Source organism: Rhinatrema bivittatum, chromosome 9, assembly GCF_901001135.1.
Source record: "Rhinatrema bivittatum chromosome 9, aRhiBiv1.1, whole genome shotgun sequence".
NCBI classification, from domain to species: domain Eukaryota; kingdom Metazoa; phylum Chordata; class Amphibia; order Gymnophiona; family Rhinatrematidae; genus Rhinatrema; species Rhinatrema bivittatum.
The window spans coordinates 174737310-174757266 of NC_042623.1; the positions used below are offsets into that span (position 1 = coordinate 174737310).

The window sequence follows — 19957 nt, forward strand, 5'->3', positions numbered from 1 at the left end:
ATAAGATAAATGAGGAAAGTACTATGGGAATTACCACATTTTTGGAGGAATCAATAGAAGTTATTAATAAAAGAGCAACTCTCTTTATCTCTTTTATGGCTGAGAGAGACAAGGAATTGTTAATGGAAAAATTTTTTAGAAATAAGGACCTGCAATTTTGTGGTAAGAAGGTTTATATGTTCCCGGATGTGTCTAGATCTACCCAGGTCCGTAGGAAACAGTTCTTGGCTCTGAAAAATAAGATCCTGGAAATAGGCGCAACTTTTTATTTGAGATATCCTTCTAGATGTTTTATTAATTTCCAGGGTAAGAAATTCAGTTTCAATGAACCGTTACAGCTAGAAAATTTTTTGAGAGATAAGATTAGTTCTAAGAGTAACCAAGAACCAATACTAGGAGAAGCTATTGAGATGAGAGAAAATGTTGTCCCTTCATAATGAGCATTATGGGAATTTATTTGTAAGATGGCCCCCCCCGCATTATTAGTTTCTAACTTGGGGAAGATGGATAAAATATGTATTATTATTATTATTTGAATTGTTTTGTTTCCAAGTTAGAATTATTTTATGGAAATGTGAAGAAACATGTTTATGTTTTATGTGTAATATTGATAAAACAATAAAGAGATAATTATAAAAAAAAAAAAAAAAACAGTAAAAACTGTCTGGGGTGGGGGGAGGGGGGGAGTCATCTACAGCTGAACAGGACGCCAAAGTTGGATGCACAGCACCAAAGTGCATACTGTTCAGCTGAAGGTTATATTTGTTTTATATCCTGTTTTAAATGTGTTATTATGTGAACCGCAGTGGACAGCATCGCTGAGAGATTATGGAATATAAGTTTTATACCTAAATAAATCAATAAATAAAAATAAGAGAGCTTATGCTTTGATTTTTCTTGCCATGCCTTGCCAAAATTGCAGTACATGTGAGATTGGTGATGTACATCCCAATTTTGGGCACATTCTCTCATTCAAGGCCATTTTGTAAAAGAATGGCAAGTAAAATAAAATAATATTCTCTCTGGGGAAGGCACCTACAGCTAGATGAACAAAGCCTAAGCTGTCTGGATGGGCAGCAACAGCTGAACAGCAACATACTTCAGCACAGTGCACATAATGTCCAGCTGTTCACAGTAATGCAGCCACGGGTGGGCCTAGATGGGCCATGGCCTACTCATTTTGGACTCAGGCCCGGAAGAGGAGCAGAGCCTGGAGCAGCAATGCCGTTGCAGGATCCAATCCCCATGACGGTGAAGAGGAGGATTGGAGCTGCAATGCCATTGCAAGATCCCATGCCCTCAATGGCAAAGAGAAGGGCCGGAGCAGGAAGGCCGTCACGGGATCCTATCCCTGCAGCGGCAGAAGTAGGAGTTTGGCTGTGCCTAATGAAAAGGCCCACTGTTCGTGTGGGTGAGAATGGGAGCCTAGGTGGGGGAGGGGGGTGTATGTGAGTGAGAATGGGAGCCTGGGGTTGTGTGTGTATGTGATGAGAATGGGAGCCTGAGTGTGCATCTGTTTTCTGTCTGTGGGTGAAAATGGGAGCCTGGATGTGCATCTGTGTGTGTATAAGAATGGAAATCGGAAAGGAATTAGGAAATGACCAAGGGAAAAGTGGGAAAAAAAGAGACTGGAACCAACTGATTAGAAAAATACAAAGATAAAACAAAGGGGGAAAAAAACATTTTGAGATTTTATAAATTGGAATTTGCCATCTTTGGGAATGTGCATTTCTTATATTTTTGTATTTTGCTTTCTTCAGTATTCCACTGTTCAGAGTCTAGTTTCTCAGGCTTTCTATTTTGGCTTTGTCTGCATGTTTCTGTTTCTAATTTGTAGTTTCTTATTTCTATATTAGGTAAGAGTCGGTCTCTGTTTTGCCTGTGACTGAAATGCAGTATTTCTGCTTGCATGTAGTTTCTCTGTAGCTTGTTCTGTCATTCCAGTAGGTGAATGTATTAATGTTCTAGGGCCTGGTGCAGAATTTGCATTGCTGTTTTTTCATAAGGTTATTTGAGTCCTGAGAGTCAGTGCTGTGTCCTGAGAGTTATTTGAGTCCTGAGAGTCAGTGCTGAGACTGTATGGTATGGCAAAGTTCTAGATGTCTCTTTTTTTGCAGGAGTTTGTTACTTCACAAAATGTTTATCAGTGGAGGGATATTTTTTTCTGAGGTGACACCAGAATTTGAATATCTTTTTTCATGTTGGTTGTAATGTGAATTGTCATAGCTCTGCTATGCACCTGTTCTGATGATTAATGCTATTTTATTGTAGTTATGATGATTTCTGGCTGTCTGCAAAGAAGATTCATGAAAGAATACATTGATTTTTGTTTTATTACATGATTGATTGGATCTTTTTGTTTTCTTTGCTTTTTACATGATATACTTGTATATTTATAAACTGCAATAAATATAAAATAAATGAATACGGATTAATAAGGAATTTTTAATGCTGATAAGTGCTTGAAATAATTGAGGTAAAATGTTTTAAAGTTTCATGCCTGATGCATAATGGCTGTTGCAAACTACTTAGAAAGCCATTGTAGGGTGCAATACATAGTATTATTTATCAATAAGGATACAATTAGTAGGTCTTAGACCTGCATGGCTACAGCTCACCCATGTTACCCTTGTGCCCACCCAAAAAATCAGTTCTGGCTATGCCACTGGTTGTTCAGGAAAATAAAGTGCCTTCCTCAGAGAGCTTACATTGGAAATTTAATTCCTTTGTCTATTGTGCTCAGTGTGGTACACCACCTCAGATCCAGGAAAGACTTAAATTTCCAACATACATTTTCTGGGGCTGGAACCTAAAGCCAAACAATGCGTAAGCTCTCTCAGGCTAGCAACTATAGCCGAACAATATGACAAAGTCAGGATGCACAGCACCAAAGTGCATACTATTCAGCTGAAGGTGCCCTCCCCAGAGAGCTCATGTTTTGTTCAGCTGTAGGTGCAAGCCCCAGAGACCTTACACTGGAAATATAATGCCTTCTATGGTCTGACATGGAGTAAACTCACATTTCTGGTGGCCAAAGTGATTCTATTGATGTGTTCAGTGTGGTAGAAACAGTTAAATGCTACCACATGAGCACAGCAATGGAATAATATGGCCACCAGAATGTGAGTTAACCTTTACTCCAACTCAGGCCAAGGAGATAATAAAACACAAGAGTAAGGAGGTAAGTTAAGTTAAAAGTGTAATCAAAATGGCCTTCCATACAAGACTGGCATTAGGCATCCGAACTTGGCAACAATCTCCCATGCAAGGCCATTTGAGCAAAACATACCAAGTGAAATCAAAGGGTAAGCTCTCTAGAACAGGCAATTACAGCCATTAGGGATGCAAACACAACAGTGCATACTGTTTAGCTGTAGGTACCCTCCCTTGAGAGCTTACCATTTGATTTCACTTGGCATGCCTTGCCAAAATGGCCTTCAATGTGAGATTGTACCCAAGTCAGGATGCCCAATGGCAGTCTTGCATGCAAGGACATTTTGGCCACACTCCTTCCAACTTACTCCTGTTTGAAAGAACCTTTTAAAGCACTTTTCTAAATTAGTGTGGATTTTTCAGGATAACTCACCTTTCACCGTGTTTTCCATCTAGCATGCTTTATTTACTCTACTCAATTTACATCCAATTAGATTTAGGGCTTAATTTGTAGACAAAAAGGAAGTGGAACTATGGAGTGTGGGTAACTGGCGGTGGAGGGCGGGAACAGGGCCAGGACTGGGTGCGAACCTTCTCTCTCCCCTCCTCCCAGTGTTGCCAACCTCGCTTATTTCCCTTGAGTTTGGGCTTTCTTTTTCTAGCAACTCATTTTTTTTTTCAATTCGCGGGTTGCTTATTATTGGGTATTTTTTTCTGTCAATTGCGTTTTTTTGGGGTTTGGTGGGTGGGACTTGTGTCCAGCTGTCCCTGTGATTGGCTGCTGCTACCGATGAGGCGTATCCAGTGTCAGAGGAGCACATGGGCAGACAGTCACTGATGGCAAGCTACAGCGTCTGGTGTCCAAGGAAGATTTTATGCAGCACAGTAGGCTTGAAACCCTGAAGAGAATGAAGCACTTAACTGGCAACAATCAAAAAGAAGAGGTACCTGGAGGGGGAGGAATGAATGTGCTGGGAGGGGGAATGAGTTTGAGGGGGCCAGAGATGTGCTTGGATATGGTGGGGAGGGTGAATGAGTGTGTGGGGGCCAGACATGCTTGGGGGGGGGGGGGGGGGATGAGTGTGAGGGGCTGTTGTTTTTATTGTTCACTTTGAAGGAGCTACAGAGTTCAGTGGCTGAGACTGGAGTGATGGGGCACCAGTCAGCCATACAACTGGCTTGCAGGGGAGGGTGGCTAGATACAATTCGTTATTCAGTAATGGCTTTTGAGTTTAAAAATTTACTTTTATCACATACTGTCTGGAGCAATCTGTGTAATGTCATGTAATCCACAAAAATCTGATGGTCATTTTAGGGGGTTAAATACTATTGCAAGCCACTGTATTTCCTCCATTACACTTAAAAAGTATTTTTAAGTGTTTTCTGTGTATAAATACCTTCTAATAAAAGTAGTTTTAATCTCATGTGTTTTAGGCTTTTTTTTTTTTTTTTTGGAAAATAGTGCTTGTTCTTTCATGAAAACCTGGCAACACTGCCTCCTCCCCAAACACACACACAGGCTGGTCTCTCACACACATATATGCAAACATCAGTGTTGCCAACCTCGCTTATTTCCCGCGAGTTTGGACTTTATTTTCTAGCGATTCGCTTTTTTTTTCCCAATTACCGGGTTGCTTATTATTGGGTGATTTTCTTCTGCCAATTGTGTTTTTCTTGGACTTGGTGGGCGGGACTTGTGCCCTGCTGTTCCTGTGATTGGCTGCTGCTGCTGCTGCCGATGAGGCCTGTCCATAGCAGTGGCACCTTGTTATGTGCCATAGCACATAACAAGGTGCCACTGCTATACCTCTGACTAGATATGCTGGAAGGGGCTGGTTTGGTGGGGAAAGGAGTGCGTGGAGGCCAGAGATGTGGAGGGGCTGGCATGGGGGGGAGTGTGTGGGGCCAGAGATGTGCTTGGAGGGGCTGGCGAGGGGGGGAAAAGGAGTGTGTGGGGCCGGTGTCTTTTTATTTTACATCAGTTTTGATTTCAGATAATTGTTTTTTGTTATTTTATGTCTTCTCCCTGCAGAAGATCACCTTTGTAAGAAAGACTGTTCATATCTTCCGTACACAGTATTTTTTTTAAGTGTTTTCTGTGTATAAATATATTCTAATAAAAGTAGTTTCAATCTCTCTTGTTTTGGGCTTGTTTTTTTTCTGAAAATAGCGCTTGTTCTTTTATGATTACCTGGCAACCCTGGCAAACATCCTTTTCACACTCCATTTCTTCAGGGGAGCCACAACTGAATTACACACACTGCCAGCTCTGCTCAGCTTCATTAGGTCCCAGAAAAAAAGGTGGCAGAATTCCTGATCTGGGTCATTTTGCCAGAAATTAAGACCTGAGTAACAGACACAAACAATTGTTGAAACTTGTGAGCAGTAGTGTCAATCATGAAGGCTTCAACGGGTTGCACTGAAATCTTAATGATTGCCATGGCCGCAAACAAGTTTCAAACTTGGGCTCATTCAGTTCCTCCTTGTGTCTGTTCTTTGTTCCGCTTCAGGATCACACACACACACACACACACATACACACACACCCTCCTCCACAGAATAGGAGGATGGGATTGGAGTAGGAAGAGCGGAGTGGCTGTTCTCTGCTTTGTCTGCTGCAGGCTCAAGTCCTCCTCTCTTCTTCCCTATAGGCGGGGTAGGGCAGAACACCCTTGGTGCTTTGTCTCTTAAATCTGAACTCCGTTCCAGACCTTTCCCCCACTGCATCCTGTGGGGACTCTTGTTTTTAACGTGTGCTTTAAAGTAAAACCCAGGATAAATTTTAACTCTGGTTTTAGCACAAATTTTATAACTTTTTTTTTTTTAATTTTGCTTTTCAGCACTTCAAAGCAGATTAGGTGCAGGTACTGTAGGTTAATTCTGTACCCCCAGAGGGCTCACAATCTAACCCCTAGATTCATTACATTTTATAGCAGAATGATGTTTAATGAAAAAAATAAGGGGCGGGGGCGATAGTGGGCAGCCAGCCGCATTGCATACTATCGCCCCTATAGCGTCACAGGAAAAGGTGTAATTATTTTCCCGCGGTGCTCCCGGCGATAATATGAAAAACATTATCGCCTGCAGTGCTGCTGGGAGATAACCCTGCCCATTCTCCTCCCCTTCCCCTAATTTTAATAATACCGCTGCAATGTGGCCGAAATCACGGACGATAAGGGCCTACCACACACAAAACCAGCACATCACACAATGAAGAATGACCTATAAGTCTGTACCCGAGGCAACAGACTGTAAAGTGACTTACCCAAGGTCACAAGGAACAACAGTGGGATTTGAACACTGGTTACCCTGGTTCGTAGCCCACCACTCTAACTACTAGGTTACTCCTCCACATTAACCCCAGTCTGTTTACTTCTTATTAATTGGGCTCTAAATGGTTAATTGCAGCAATTATTGGGCAAAGTCAATCACTTACACAGCATTTTTTTTGCCATGCAAACCATAAAAAAGGAAGGAGAGACTTTGAGAGTGGCCCACCTAAGTTGAGGGTGCCTCCATGACTCAGCCTTATAGCTTACTTTTGGGAGCATTACCCTCCTTTTCCTTGTACTACTACAAATACTTGTACCATTGCTAACAAACAGGCCGATACTATACCTTGCACTGGCTGCAGCGCATGGCTCAACCTGCGACTGACCGCACGTCCATAAACCCCGATGCAAAATGGGGGTTAGTGCATCCAAAACGCACGACCAATCGCGTGTATAGGTAATAGCGTTCATCACATGCAAAAAAAAAAAAAAAAGTGTACCCAAGGTCCACATTTTTACTCGCCAAAATTAACAGCTGTCCAGAGCAGGCATTAATTTTGGAGGAGCCCAAAACGTGTACAGAAAAGCAGAAAAAACTACTTTTCTATACTTCTTCCAACTTAATATATGTGGCTGTGCCCAGGTTAGCGTCCGTTTCCCTAAGTGGCTGACAAGCACCTCTCCCGGGCGCCCACTGCTGAAGAGGTGCTAGGGCTGCTCAATTTCCCCTAGCGCCTTTTTACTGGAAAGGTGGGTTGGCGCACGCTCATTCATGAGTGCCCCCTTTAACACGCACAGATATACTGCAGACTCGGCCTGAAAGAAATCAAAAGGACTTCTACTATACATTTATATTAAAAACTAAGCTAGTCCTTTTGATTTTGAGTGAAAATTATTGCTGAACAATATAATAAATGGAATGTTAAATATTGGGGGGGGGGGGGGGTTCAAATTTTGCACGATTTTGGTTAAGGAGGCAGTATGAATGCCTTTTATATTTTGTATGTTATTTTACCATCATGCTTTAAAACTATCCAGTCAGAGACTTATAACAGATACCATTAACATTTTTCGTTAGGTATTCATTTATATGGAATTTAAAACACGAAGCAGTGTTTAAATGAGGAAGTGTTCCGACAATCCGAATCCCTCCCTGTAACCGGGGCGGGGAGGGGAGGAGGGCGCGCTGGATCCCTGCAGCTGGGTGCCAGGATCTCTATAGCACGCGTGCGGGCAGGGTTTTTCCTGGGGAACTGGATGTGGCTGGGGGGGGGGGGGGGGGTCGCGGAGGATCCGTGCAGCTGCGGAACCAGGATGTGCGTGCGACGGGGAGAGCTGGGGATCGCAGCAGGTCACGCACCTCTGAGCGCAGGGAGCGGCCGTGCGTGCCAGGCAGAGCTCTCCGTGTGTCACTTGCATGCTGCGGTCACACGCAGAGCGTGCGACGCCGGCGCCGCCTCCCTGCCCTCTGTTGCCAGCTGCAACTGAGCCACCTCCCCAGGTTCGTCCTGGCCGCTCGGCCTCGCCTGAATGAACCCTCTCTCCCGTTTCAGGCGCTTGCCCGGAACCGGGGGCCAGTTTCGAGTTGCGGTTTTCTCGTCTCTCAAGGACCGGGTGGTTCCAGGGCCCCGCCTTGTCGGGAAACCTTTAGAAGAGGAAGCCGTGTCATGCACGCTCACCTCCTAGTTATGGGAAGGACTGCCGAAAGAGGAAACCAGCGGACATTAATCGAGCAGGACTAATTGTTGGGGTCTTTCGGTCGTAGCTAGGTAGCCACCCCCTCCCCCACCAAACGTTCTGCCAGCTTCTCACGTGCTCCGTAGGAAGCAATCAAACTTTGCCCGTGACCTGAGAGCGAGAGCCCCGGGGGTTTGTTTTATGATCATTGTTGTCGGTATTCCTGCCAACGCCCGCCCTTTAAAGGCAGGCTGCGTTGCAGGTTTTGTGTTGGGTTGGTTTTTTTTTTTGAGGCTAGGCGGGCTCCTCTCACGCTAGGACTTGGGTAAATGTCAGCTCGCGGTATCGTGCCGAGGGAGCGCTGCGCGAGGGAGCGCAGTCACGCAGCCGGCCGAGCAAGGCGGGAAAAAAAAACGAGCGGGCTCCCCTCCCCCTCCCCCCCTGCTGTGCACAGAATCTGTCACTGACACCCCCACGCGCCTCTCCCACGGTGCATCAAAGGCTGCCGAGTCACACTGCAGCCATGTGCAGCCCTGGAGACGTGATGTGGGGGGGCTGTGCAGCAGAAGGGAAGCTGGAGGAGGTGCTGGGCTCGCCCTTTGTTTTGGCTGAATGTATAATTTTAACGGAAAATGAAATGGCCCCGGGGGATTAATTGCCTTGAAATAAGCAGTCAGGTATACCTTCCTAAAATATCTGTACTAAGGCTTACAAAAATAGCTCCTACGTAAGAGAGGAAAAAAAATTGTTTTCTCTCTCAAGTGGTTTATCATCTACCCCTTCCAATTAGAAACGTGATCGAAGAGCTCATGACCATATTATGTGTTAGAACAAGGCATGTTATATAAAAAGCCACACTGATTTAGCTATATACATAGCAATAACAGGAAGCTGGAGGAAATTGTGCTACTTTATTCCGTTAGGCGTGATTTGCCAGATTGAATTTAAATTTACCTTGCTGCCAGAAGTCAGTTATAATGCACAGAGCACAAATGTTTATTAAATTTACTGTCCTAGATGAATGTATTGACAAGCAATCGGAGAAATTTAGGTATGCAATACTGGATGATCTGACTCTTAAATATACAATACATAGAACAGTTAATACATTGGAAATAAAAATTGAAATAGTTAAAGTGAGCATGTTTTACATATATTTCATCTTGCACACATAATGGAATGTTTTACATTTGTGGAAATTTACTTAGAAATATTGTTTGGTTTTTTTTCATTTTGGGTATTAGTTGATCAGGTGCTATAGGTGTTCCGATCTGTCATATCTTTATAGAAAGACCATCCATGTAACACAATAGTAATCTGGGAATTAACAGCAAATAAGGATCTAGTGGACCACCCAGTCTGTGCATTTGTCCCTGTTTACAATATTCAGGACTGACTCATGGAGTACAAGGCCCCCCACCCACCCCCTCAGTGCAATCCTTCTTGTTCCCCTATTCCCCCACTGGAGCAATCCTTTGCAAACCCTTGCACCCTGTGCGATCCTCTCCCATCTCTCTCTTTGCTGCTGCCAGGAGGAAAGCAGAGCTTCTTAGCTGCCTCTGTTATTGCCTCCTCTGCCAGTTTCAATACCCTGGTCATCTCATGGATGGGAGGAAGGGAAAGAGAATCAAAATGGGGGATGCCTCAGTTCCCCTAACCTACCCATCCTATCCCAGGACCTGCCCTGACCATGTACTTGATCTTTTGTCTGCTTCCTCCCTTTAATGTGTTACTGTGCTTAAATTCTGTCATTCCTTTGGGTATGCCAGCTCTGCTGGTAAGCTATTCAAGGCATTGACCTACCTCTCAGTAAAGTAACACTTCGGGAATGAACCTTACTCATAAGTCAGGGGATGTGGGATATGATCTCCGTCTCAAATTTACTGCTAATTCCCATCTTAACACTTGCATTGTACCAGTCTTTTGCAGTTCACAAGATGAAATATGTATACTCAATATATCAAGGTGCACCTGGAACTCTTTCCCGTGTATGAAAAGCAAGGTTGTGGCTAGTTGTTGTAGCTACAGGGCAATCTGGCTCTTGGCTTCTCTTAATTCTTCCCAGCCTGCACACCCTTATTAATATGCAGTACTGACACCCTGTGATGCCTTGTTGCTTAGAAGCTGCCTTTGTTCTAGGAAATATCATTAAAACATTTGTCTCTATATAGCCCACCCCCCTTTGCCTTTGAAAGAAACACCAAAAGGCAGGAGATATGTGGGAGTACACTGGAAACAAGAGTTAGCTCTGTGGCGGTTTCCTCCAGTAGTCCTAAGGCAGAAAAAGGGTTCCAGCAAAAGGAACTAAAAATATTTTTAAAAACCTAAAACAGTTAACACCTCAGCACCAGCCAAACTTTTAAAGAATTGTGTTGCCAGTTAAAGGAAACCATATTATCTGCCTTTTTCATTGCTTTATATTTATTTCCTTAGCAGATGCTAGTTTCTTTATATTCAGGCCGATACAGTACAGCCTGCTATTGGACGCGTGTTTTCCCTTACCCCTTATTCAGTAAGGGGAGTAAAATGCGCGTCCAACCCACGGCACCTAATAGCGCCCTCAACATGCAAATGCATGCCGATGGCCCTATTAGGTATGCGCGTGGGATACAGAAAGTAAAATGTGCAGCCAAGCCGCACATTTTACTTTCAGAAATTAGCACCGACCCCAATTTCTTCTGGCGCAGGGAAATTTCTTCTGGCTCTTCGGAGGTCCCGAAGAGTAAAAAAAAATAAATTTGAATTTGGCCTGCGGCTGTCGGGCCGAAAACCAGACGCTCAATTTTGCCGGCATCCGGTTTCCGAGCCCGTGGCTGTCAGCGGGCTCGAGAACCGACGCCAGCAAAATTGAGCATCGGCTGTCAAACCCGCTGACAGCCGCCGCTCCTTTTCCCCGTTTTTACCGTGTTACCTAATTTAAATAAAGAATCGCGCGCAGCGGGCGTTCATCCGCTCTCCCGCAGACTTTACTGAATCGGCCTGTAAGTCAGGCCACATGCACCGAATGGTTCCTGTCTGTCTCATTTTTTAGCTTGCCCGTGTAACTGGGCAAACAGAAGTAGGACCAATAGAAGAGACTGGAGCGGTGGGTGCTTGGTCTCCCCAAATCCCCACCAAATTCCCATAGACTACACCTTTCCAGTCTTGGAAAACACCTCTAAACTAGTCACTCCCACCATTCCGCATCTTAAGTAGGCGTCATAACAGCGATGTGCAACACATGAACATAGCAAGAACCGTCAACAACAGAGCTGTTGAGAAGAAAGAGATATTAAAAAGCTAAACCATAACCATCATACAAAGTCCATACCACAGGCAATAAATTAGGGTCACAAAGAATAATCACTTGAGAATAAAAGCCAGAAAGGAAATGAGAGAGCCAAGAAATGCATAAATTAATATTTTGAATAATCCCATTTAAAAAAAAAAAAAAAAAAAGCCTTGATTTATGAGCTCCTTGGGATTCTCCTCTACCAATTTTCTTATAAAAAGCAAAGAGACTCTAAATCTGAAGTAGGTCATCTTAAGGAATATATCAAAAAGTAGCTTTTCATTAATTTCTATTCAAGGAAATGACTGTGGCTGTGGGGGAAATGGATTGATTAGGTGCACAATGAAGAGAATCTTTTCTGAGATAATGTTTTTATGGGCTCTGGTTCTGTGTTCTCTTATAAGCTAGGCAGGTTTGGGCTTGGCCAGTACTTGGATGGGAGAACATTCAGGGCACTCGCAAGGGTTGACGGCAACAGTGCTGATAGGTCAGTGAGGGCCGGCCACCCTTCCTCTCTTAAGCAAGCCAGAACCAGTATTCATTCACTGTGTCAGGGAATGCTATACTGTAGGTAGCATCATCTTTCATAAAAGATGTTAAACCAAGGTCCTGCTTTCTTGGTGAGCCTTCAAGGTTCCAGAATGCTTTTTACAAAAACAGAAGTTAATCCCAGTGTCACGCTAAATTTCATCATAAACTGCACGCCCTGGCCTGCTGAAACTTTCTCTGTAGAAAGAACCAAATTAGGCTCAGAAAACCTGCTGTTTATTTCACAGAATACATCCACTATTAATTTAACTGTACAGAGATTTGAATTATATAAACGAAATATCACAGTGGATTTGCTGATCATTACCCATCTGGTGCTAAAGCCTAGATTTATATATGCAGTTTACAGATGTTTAACAGAATTGCAAGTGTGATGGTTATTTATTTTATTTTATTTATTTAGATGTTTTTTATACCCTCGTTCCAAGTGAGAATCACTAGATCACAACGGTTTACAGGTTAAACATTCATAATTATACTATATATTACAAAGGTAGACATTCAAGAATGAAAACCAGACAACATTCATAGTTATAGGATGTTTGACGTTGGCAGACATGCAGAATGAAACAGAACTTGGGTGTATGAGGTTGGGAGGGAACGGTTTTGCTCAGGTCATGTTTTGGTTAACTGGGTCATGGGGAACTGGTGATTTATGTCAAGCTGTAGGCATTTTTCATAGCCATGTTTTCAAGTCACTTTTAAATTTCAGTTTGTATGACATTGTTCATGATTCTTCTGGCATGGAGTTCCATAGTTTTGGGCCAGCAATAGATATAACTTTGGCTCTAGTTTGCATTAGATGAGAATTTCTTATTGTGAGGATTTCTTTGTGGCCTTTGTTTTGTGATCTTAGATTTCGTGGGGGATTGTGTGTTACTGTATACCGCCAGGAGAGGTTTTGTGAGGAAATCAGTAGGGGAATCTGGGCAAGAAAGAGAGAAAACCTGGGTGGAACCTTCAGAACCCAAGAATCCCCAAGTTAGGAGAACATCTTGTTCACTTAGAAGAACTGGGGGAGGGGGAGGGTTGGAGAACAAAGAGGGAGGGGCTTCACAGCCTTCATGTCAGCAAGGGGGAGGGGACACCCAGGTGACTGGGAGAAGGGGAGGTGGCCTGAGGAGGGTTCCAGACAGGAATAGGAAGAGGCAGAGGGAGACGTGGAGGTGCTGGAGAATCCAGAGCCGGAACCGGAGCCAATGCCAATGGATGTGGGAGATGAATGGTGGAAGCTCTCTCGAGGCCACCGGTAGAAGGAACTGCCGTGGGTGGTAGTGGCTGTAGTTGGGCAAGACAAAAGTGCATAATTCTCCCTCTAGAAGCTATGATGGGGTAGTGGGCTTGGTTTCCCTCAAACCAAGCGTACAAGGACTAGAAGCCGTGCTTGAAAAGACTTCTGGTCTTGGCTGGAAACTGGTGGAAGCCAGAGACTGTTTAAAAAGGATAGGTTGAAACCCTGCGGCAGAAGCCAGTAACTGTGTTTAAACCAGTTGGGCTTGAACCCGGTGGCGAAAGCAAGCGACTGATCATTAGGCAGTTCTCTCCACGAACTGTGACTTGATCTGTGCAGAGAAGGCCGGACCTATTTTCAGAAGGCTTGCCACAAACTGGAATGTTATGGTAGACGGAAGTATTTTTACTCCTGGTCTTTAAGCTCCCTGCAGGGTTAAAGCATCTGCTCAAGCACGGATTGGGTTTTGAGGTTGCCATGCTATATGAAAGAATCCTGCAGAGGAGAATTGCTTACCGAAGCATTGGCTGTGTTGGGAAATATTTCAACATACTCTCAACCCATGGAAAGTTGGAAAGAACAACAAAAGTAATACTATGTCATATGCAGAAATTAGTAATCGGTCTCCCAGGCCACTGTGGGCCTTCTGGATGGCATTCTGCTACTATCGATCTGCCACATGCATCCAATCAACAAGAGCCTTCCAGGAAAAACTGAGTCAGAAATAAAATATTAGATATTGCACTCACTTTCTGTTTGAATTCTGTGGAAACAGAGTTCCCTTTGTTAAAGTTATACATGATCTCTGGAGCAATGACATTTCCTCGATTAACTGTTTAATAGCTTGCATAATATTTGAATACTTTCACACCTACCTGTGGATTTTCCCTGCATTGCTGCGGATTGCATACCATGGATACTGTTCCAACTGATGTTGATTATATGACTACTGGAATACTCACTCTCAAGTCAGCAAATAACTAGACACCCTAGCAGAAATGTAAGCACACAGCTAACTAGGTCTCTGGAAGGCTCTTGTTGATTGGATGCATGTGACAGATCGATAGCAGAATGCCATCCAGCAGGCCTACAGTGGCCTGGGAGACCGATTGTTTGGGTAACAGCCATGTTGGTGTTGGTGGCTGTTTGGATTGCAGCGGGGGCTTTGTGGTCGGAGAAGGGAGGGGGAAGGGTGCTGGGAGTAAACTAAAGGGATTTTGCACACCGAGCTATCTAGGAGAATGGAGTCGAATAAGGAGTGATATCCTACAGGCAGTCACACGTTGTCACTGGAAGCTGGGCTATATACTTCAAAGTTTGGCCAGGAATGATCCGTATACTACTTTACCATATTACTGTTTCCACATTGAGCAGTTCTGTTCCAGGTGATGTGTTCTCGGTTGCAAGTTTAGGAAGAAGTCATGCGTCAGTGTTTGAAGTAATACATTTTTACGTAATTAACGTAACTTCACCCAAGTTTTCAGAACCTTATCAAATTCTTTTTCTTGTGCTGTGGAACTCTGCAGTGTATGGAAAAGAATTGTTTGCAGACCACCTAACGTTCAACACTAACAATATATGTCCAATAAGTAAAATGTTTATGTTGGTTGGAAGCAAAAGGCTTGTAATAGGTGTGCAAATAATGAGAATATTTGTAGTAATGGTTTTGATTTGAATAAAGAGAGTTCCACCTGCTTCAAAAGCCTCAAGTATTGTTTTTCCTACTGATAATACCATGGAAATCTAGGTAAAGAAGATTATATACAAGAAGCACTATTTGGTGTTACAGATAAAATGCTTTCATACCTCAAGGTAAAACATTTTGCACTGGAATTCCTTTGATCTCTTAAACTAAACAGCGCTTCTTAGTGTTACCTAGAGCAAGTCCATAAGACTTATTCTTGAAGACTGCAGTACTCAAAAACCTTTTCTTCCATCTTGTCACCAAAACACTTTCCTGTTGTATTCATTATCATCCATACACTGTCAGTATTTTATTGCTGTTCCAAACATGTATTTTGTGTTTCTTTCTTCATCTGAAGGTTACACCTGAAAATAAGAAGAAAGGCCATGCATCATCAGGGAACTTTGTGAAGCTTATTAATATGCTTCCATGCTTAAGTGGCTTGGTCTTACTGGTTTCCGGTATGATTCCGGTAGATGTCAGGTTAGGAGCTCCTGCTGCAGTAATATTTCAGTGCTGGTTTATTCACATGCAGGCTGAACATGATTATACATGGTTAGCATGTGGCACATTTAAAACTAATCGGAGAAAGTTCTTTTTCACTCACGCACAATTAAACTCTGGAATTTGTTGCCAGAGGATGTGGTTAGTGCAGTTAGTGTAGCTGTGTTTAAAAAAGGATTGGATAAGTTCTTGGAGAAGTCCATTACCTGCTATTAATTAAGTTTACTTAGAAAATAGCCACTGCTTTTACTAGCAACAGTAACATGGAATAGACTTAGTTTTTGGGTACTTGTCAGGTTCTTATGGCCTGGATTGGCCACTGTTGGAAACAGGATGCTGGGCTTGATGGATCCTTGGTCTGACCCAGAATGGCATGTTCTTATGTTCTTAAAAAATATGGTGGACTGATGTGCAGGAAACACACCAGAGGGAAATCAATAAAGTTATGTGCTGTGATAACTTATAGTGGCTAGTTGGTGATAATAGTAAGTAAAATAAAATTTTCAACTGGGTGAGTATCACTCAACATACAACATCAAAATTTGAAATGGATTTAATAGAGAATAATTTTATTACAGGCCTAGAGGTGTATAAAACAGTTGCCTAAGTAGGTGTTAATGGATTCTGGTTGTAATCTGGTTTACAACTAATGCAGGCATAAAGGAATATGTAGGTTAAACACTGCAGTCCTTTATTCCAGTCCGGGGTTCAGGTTATCAGTAAGTCGTCTTTTTGACACAGCAGTTTGAACAAGTTTATTTTATGGATCCTTTGCAAGACTAAAGGTGGCACTTAAGGAGACATATGTAAAACTCATTTACTAGTGCAAAAATTGTACATCTATCTAAATAGCTAAATTATTTCAGCTTAAAGAGTCATATAAGTAGAAACCACGAGAAACTTCGATTCTCCTTTTCAGTCAATTATCAAATTCTTACTGTAGGATCATTACAGATAACTAGTACAAGGAGGGGTGGTGAGAGGGATTGAATGTTGGGGGAGGGGAGGAGATGAATGTTTGGGATTGGAGTGATATGAGAGGAGGTTAATATTGGGGGAGATAATGTTGGGAAGGTGAGGAGGAGCGTGAGAAGGGGTAACTGGTGGAGGGAGCACGAGATGGAGCGATGAATGTGTTTTCTTCATCTCTCTGACATCAGTCATACAACTTGAGCTATCTTGAGGTGATGAGAGAGCTGGGGTATGGAGGTGCATGAGTACCATGTGGAAGGAGGGTGTGTGTGTGGGGGTACAATACCTGGGGAAGAGGGTGCAAGTAGAATTGGGGAAGGGGGTAGCCTGTGTGAAGAAAAAGTAGAGGTGGTGATGGGAGGGAAGAGAGCCAGAGATAGTGGTGGGGGTGTAGGTGGGGGAGGGAGGGTGACAGAACCAGAGGTGGTGAAATGAGGGATGGTGACAGAAAGCTAGAGGTGGGGGGGATGGGGAGGAGGTGGTGGGAGGTGACTGCGAGAAGGAAACGTTTGAAAGAGAGAGATAGATGATGGGGATTGGGGTATGAGAGCCATAAGTATTTCAGGAGCCCATTCAACTCGTCATACTAAAGAAGAATCTGAGAGCACACGGGATGCTCCAGTATGGAGTTGCCCATTCCCCTCTTTCTTGCTATTATACAAAATCAGTCTTGAAATGGAAGCTTAGAGTGAAAGAATGTGTATAAATAGCTTCCACCATGTCATAAAAGAGTCAAAAAGACTGCTGTGCGATTCAGGAGAATCTGTAGTAGCTTTTCTTTTTGGAAAAGTCTTCTGGCTCTCATTTTAGCATTTTTCATTCCCTTTTTTTTTTTTTAAGTCTGCCTAAGAACCGTACTAATAGGCATGGAGAGGATATCAATTAGACTAATCAGAAAGGTCTTACTGTGCTAACCTGTCATCCGGTGAGACGTGACATTTGGATATTGCATGTAAAATACAAGTGTGCTACAAATTGCAGTTAACATAGTTTACTGTCTGATAGGCAGGGCGGTTTTCAGTACCTCCTTAAGACGCACCACTGACTTTGTACATCATGATCTTGACAAATAAGGTTGTTTATTTATGAGACAGAGCGTGTTATATATGCGTGTGTTTATTGTAATCTGCCCTAAACAGTTCCGATTAGTGGAATATACAATTTATGTAAACGGGAGAAATAATAAATAAAACAGTGCAACAGAGATGCATAGAAAAGAAAAACAGATAGACAGAGTTGCAGTGCTAGATAAACTAAGACTGATACAGAATGTAACTGATAATCACAGAAAGATGCATTTCACCGACTTGGAGCCTGATTTGCTAGGCATTTTTTTTTTACTATAGACAAAGAATGGGAGGAAAGCCTTAGTAAATCCTGTCCTTGGTAAGCGATAACAATCTTTTATCTTCTGACTCTTTGCAGCACTTTCTCTTAGGTGTCAGAGATTCACAGCTTTTCTCACAAACCACGGTTTCCTTGTCCAAGATAAGACCCGTTTTTCTTTTGCTTTGGTGCATAAGAAGATTTCAAGCAGGACATTCAAGGATCTGAGGAGTCTTAGGTTTGACCTTAATCAGTAACATTTTCCAGAAAGGAGACCTGTGTATATTCCAATGTGGACTTTCAACATTAAAAGGAAATTCCATCAATGTCATTTTCAAAATGTAAATAGCTTGCTTGTTGGCTTACTCCTTTTTCACTGTTTGTAATTTTGATTTGTTAGAATCTGGCCAGCAAAAGTGTTTTTTTTTTTGAGTCTTGTTTCCTGTTGCAAGAGTTTTTAGGTAAATATGGCGATACCGTACTGTGGGACCTTCAAGCATATGTGCACTCTATTTTGGCTCCAGTCGGAGAACTGCCAGGGAGGCAGCAGGTGAAAGATCCAGCAGCTGTTAAGGAAGGCTAAGAGTGCTCTGGCTGTTTGACGGCGCGGTGGCTTTGGCAGTAGGTGGGAGGAGGACCGGGAGTGACTGGAGCAGCAGCAGTGTTACGAGGTGGGGGAGGGGCTGAGGAAGCAGTAACCTTGACGGGGGAGGGAGCACCTAAGGAAAAGGAGGGGGGGTGGTTTAATGTGCATTTTGGGAAGGGGAAGTTTAGGGAAAGAGTGGGGGAATGTCTGCAGCAGCGATTGGCAGGGGGAACAGCGGTGGAAGAACAGTGACCGGAAATTGGGGGGGAGGCAGAAAAACAGCTGGAGTTATGGTCAGGTATCATTGCGGGGGGAGTGGACTGGAGGGGCAATGACTGGAAGCAGCTGCTAATGTAACCAGTCCCAATAACTGGGCAGGCGTTGAACTGCATTTGGTTGCAAGAGTAGCTGGGTAGCAGCTGCCGCTGCGGTGAAGCTGGTGAGCGAGTGCTGAATTCCTGCAGGAGCTAGGAGTGGGACACAGGGAGTGAGACACTGAGAAGCAGGGAAACAGGTCGGCCCAAAACAGGGATCTTGGCTTGCTACAGTGAGAAATCTTCCTTGCTGAAGCTGTTCTGGACTGTATTTGCTGATTTTATCTCTATGTTTTTGTCTCTATGTTGTATTTTCCCTAAACAGCCAGTCTGAGGGAGGCTGGCAGTGAGACCCCGATATTAAATCTCAGATATCAAAACAAAACGTTTTCCCTTCATAAAATATCTGTAATGCCTCAGGGTGGCATTCATGAATGGCAAACAGAGTCCAATCCTCCAAATTGCATTTTCTGTTTGTTTGTCTGCAGTCTTCCTTCTATTTAATTGCTTATCAGCTACCTTGGAGGTAACAGTGCAACACTGACTGCTAAGATTCCTCAGCAGATCTTCTTCTTACTTCGGCGACTCAGTAGTCAGCTCTTCCAGTGCTTTCATGCTAGATATGTTACGTAGCTGTTCCCAAGAACTGGATTTGCAACCACCGCTGCCTTGGAAAAATGAAAACAAAGGAGAATTTAATTATTTTATACACATATGTCAGTGGACTATACAGGGATCTTGCAGGTAGTGGGTTTTTGTTTTTTTTTTAATTTGGTGGTCAGTGGTGATTTTCTGCCAGGTCACAGATCTAGAACCTGTTTGAACTTGCTTTTATCCCACTGCAGCTGGAGTGGAAGGAGGAGGCTGCTGTTGGCGCTGACCTGCTACTTTTTTTTTTTTCCTTTTTATGCGAATGGTTCTCAACTGGTCTGGTTTTCAGGATATCCATAGTGTGTGCAAATATGATTTATACATTTTCATTGGGGATGTTCTGGAAACAGGACCAGCTGGAAGGGGCAATATAGAATTGGGTCAAGGGCCCAACGGAAATAGGTTTCACCAACTTCTTTGCTCAAATGGAGTCCCTGTCAGAGTTCCCATGTGCCCGCCGCTCTCGCAACATGTTGTGAAATTTTGGTGTAGCTAGGACACCGAAGTGAAACCTTCTTAGGGGAAAACACAGACACACTCAGACATAGAGGTCCATATTCAGCAGCGTAAGGTCATCCAGATAACATTACCCAGGTAACTTTAGGGCAGAAATTCAATGGGGCTTCTCTAGATAAATCTGCCTCTAAATATACCTCTTTACCTTTAGGCCAGTGTTTTTTCCAACAGGACTTATCCAAAGCTCAATATCAGTGGTACCCAGTTCAACTTAAGCCCCGGACCATTCCCCTGCCCTCTTTCTTTTTACC

General features: G+C 43.3%; 1 protein-coding gene across 1 annotated transcript in view; it reads right to left on the reverse strand.

The window, feature by feature from the left end:
• LEKR1 (leucine, glutamate and lysine rich 1) overlaps positions 1 to 14069 on the reverse strand; it is a 515362-nt gene extending 501293 nt beyond the window's left edge. The window contains exon 1 of the mRNA XM_029615748.1: positions 14029 to 14069. Coding sequence (XP_029471608.1) covers positions 14029 to 14062 — 34 coding nt within the window. The 5' untranslated portion in view covers positions 14063 to 14069. The remainder of the gene's footprint in view (positions 1 to 14028) is intronic.
• Between the last annotated feature and the right edge of the window lie 5888 nt (positions 14070 to 19957).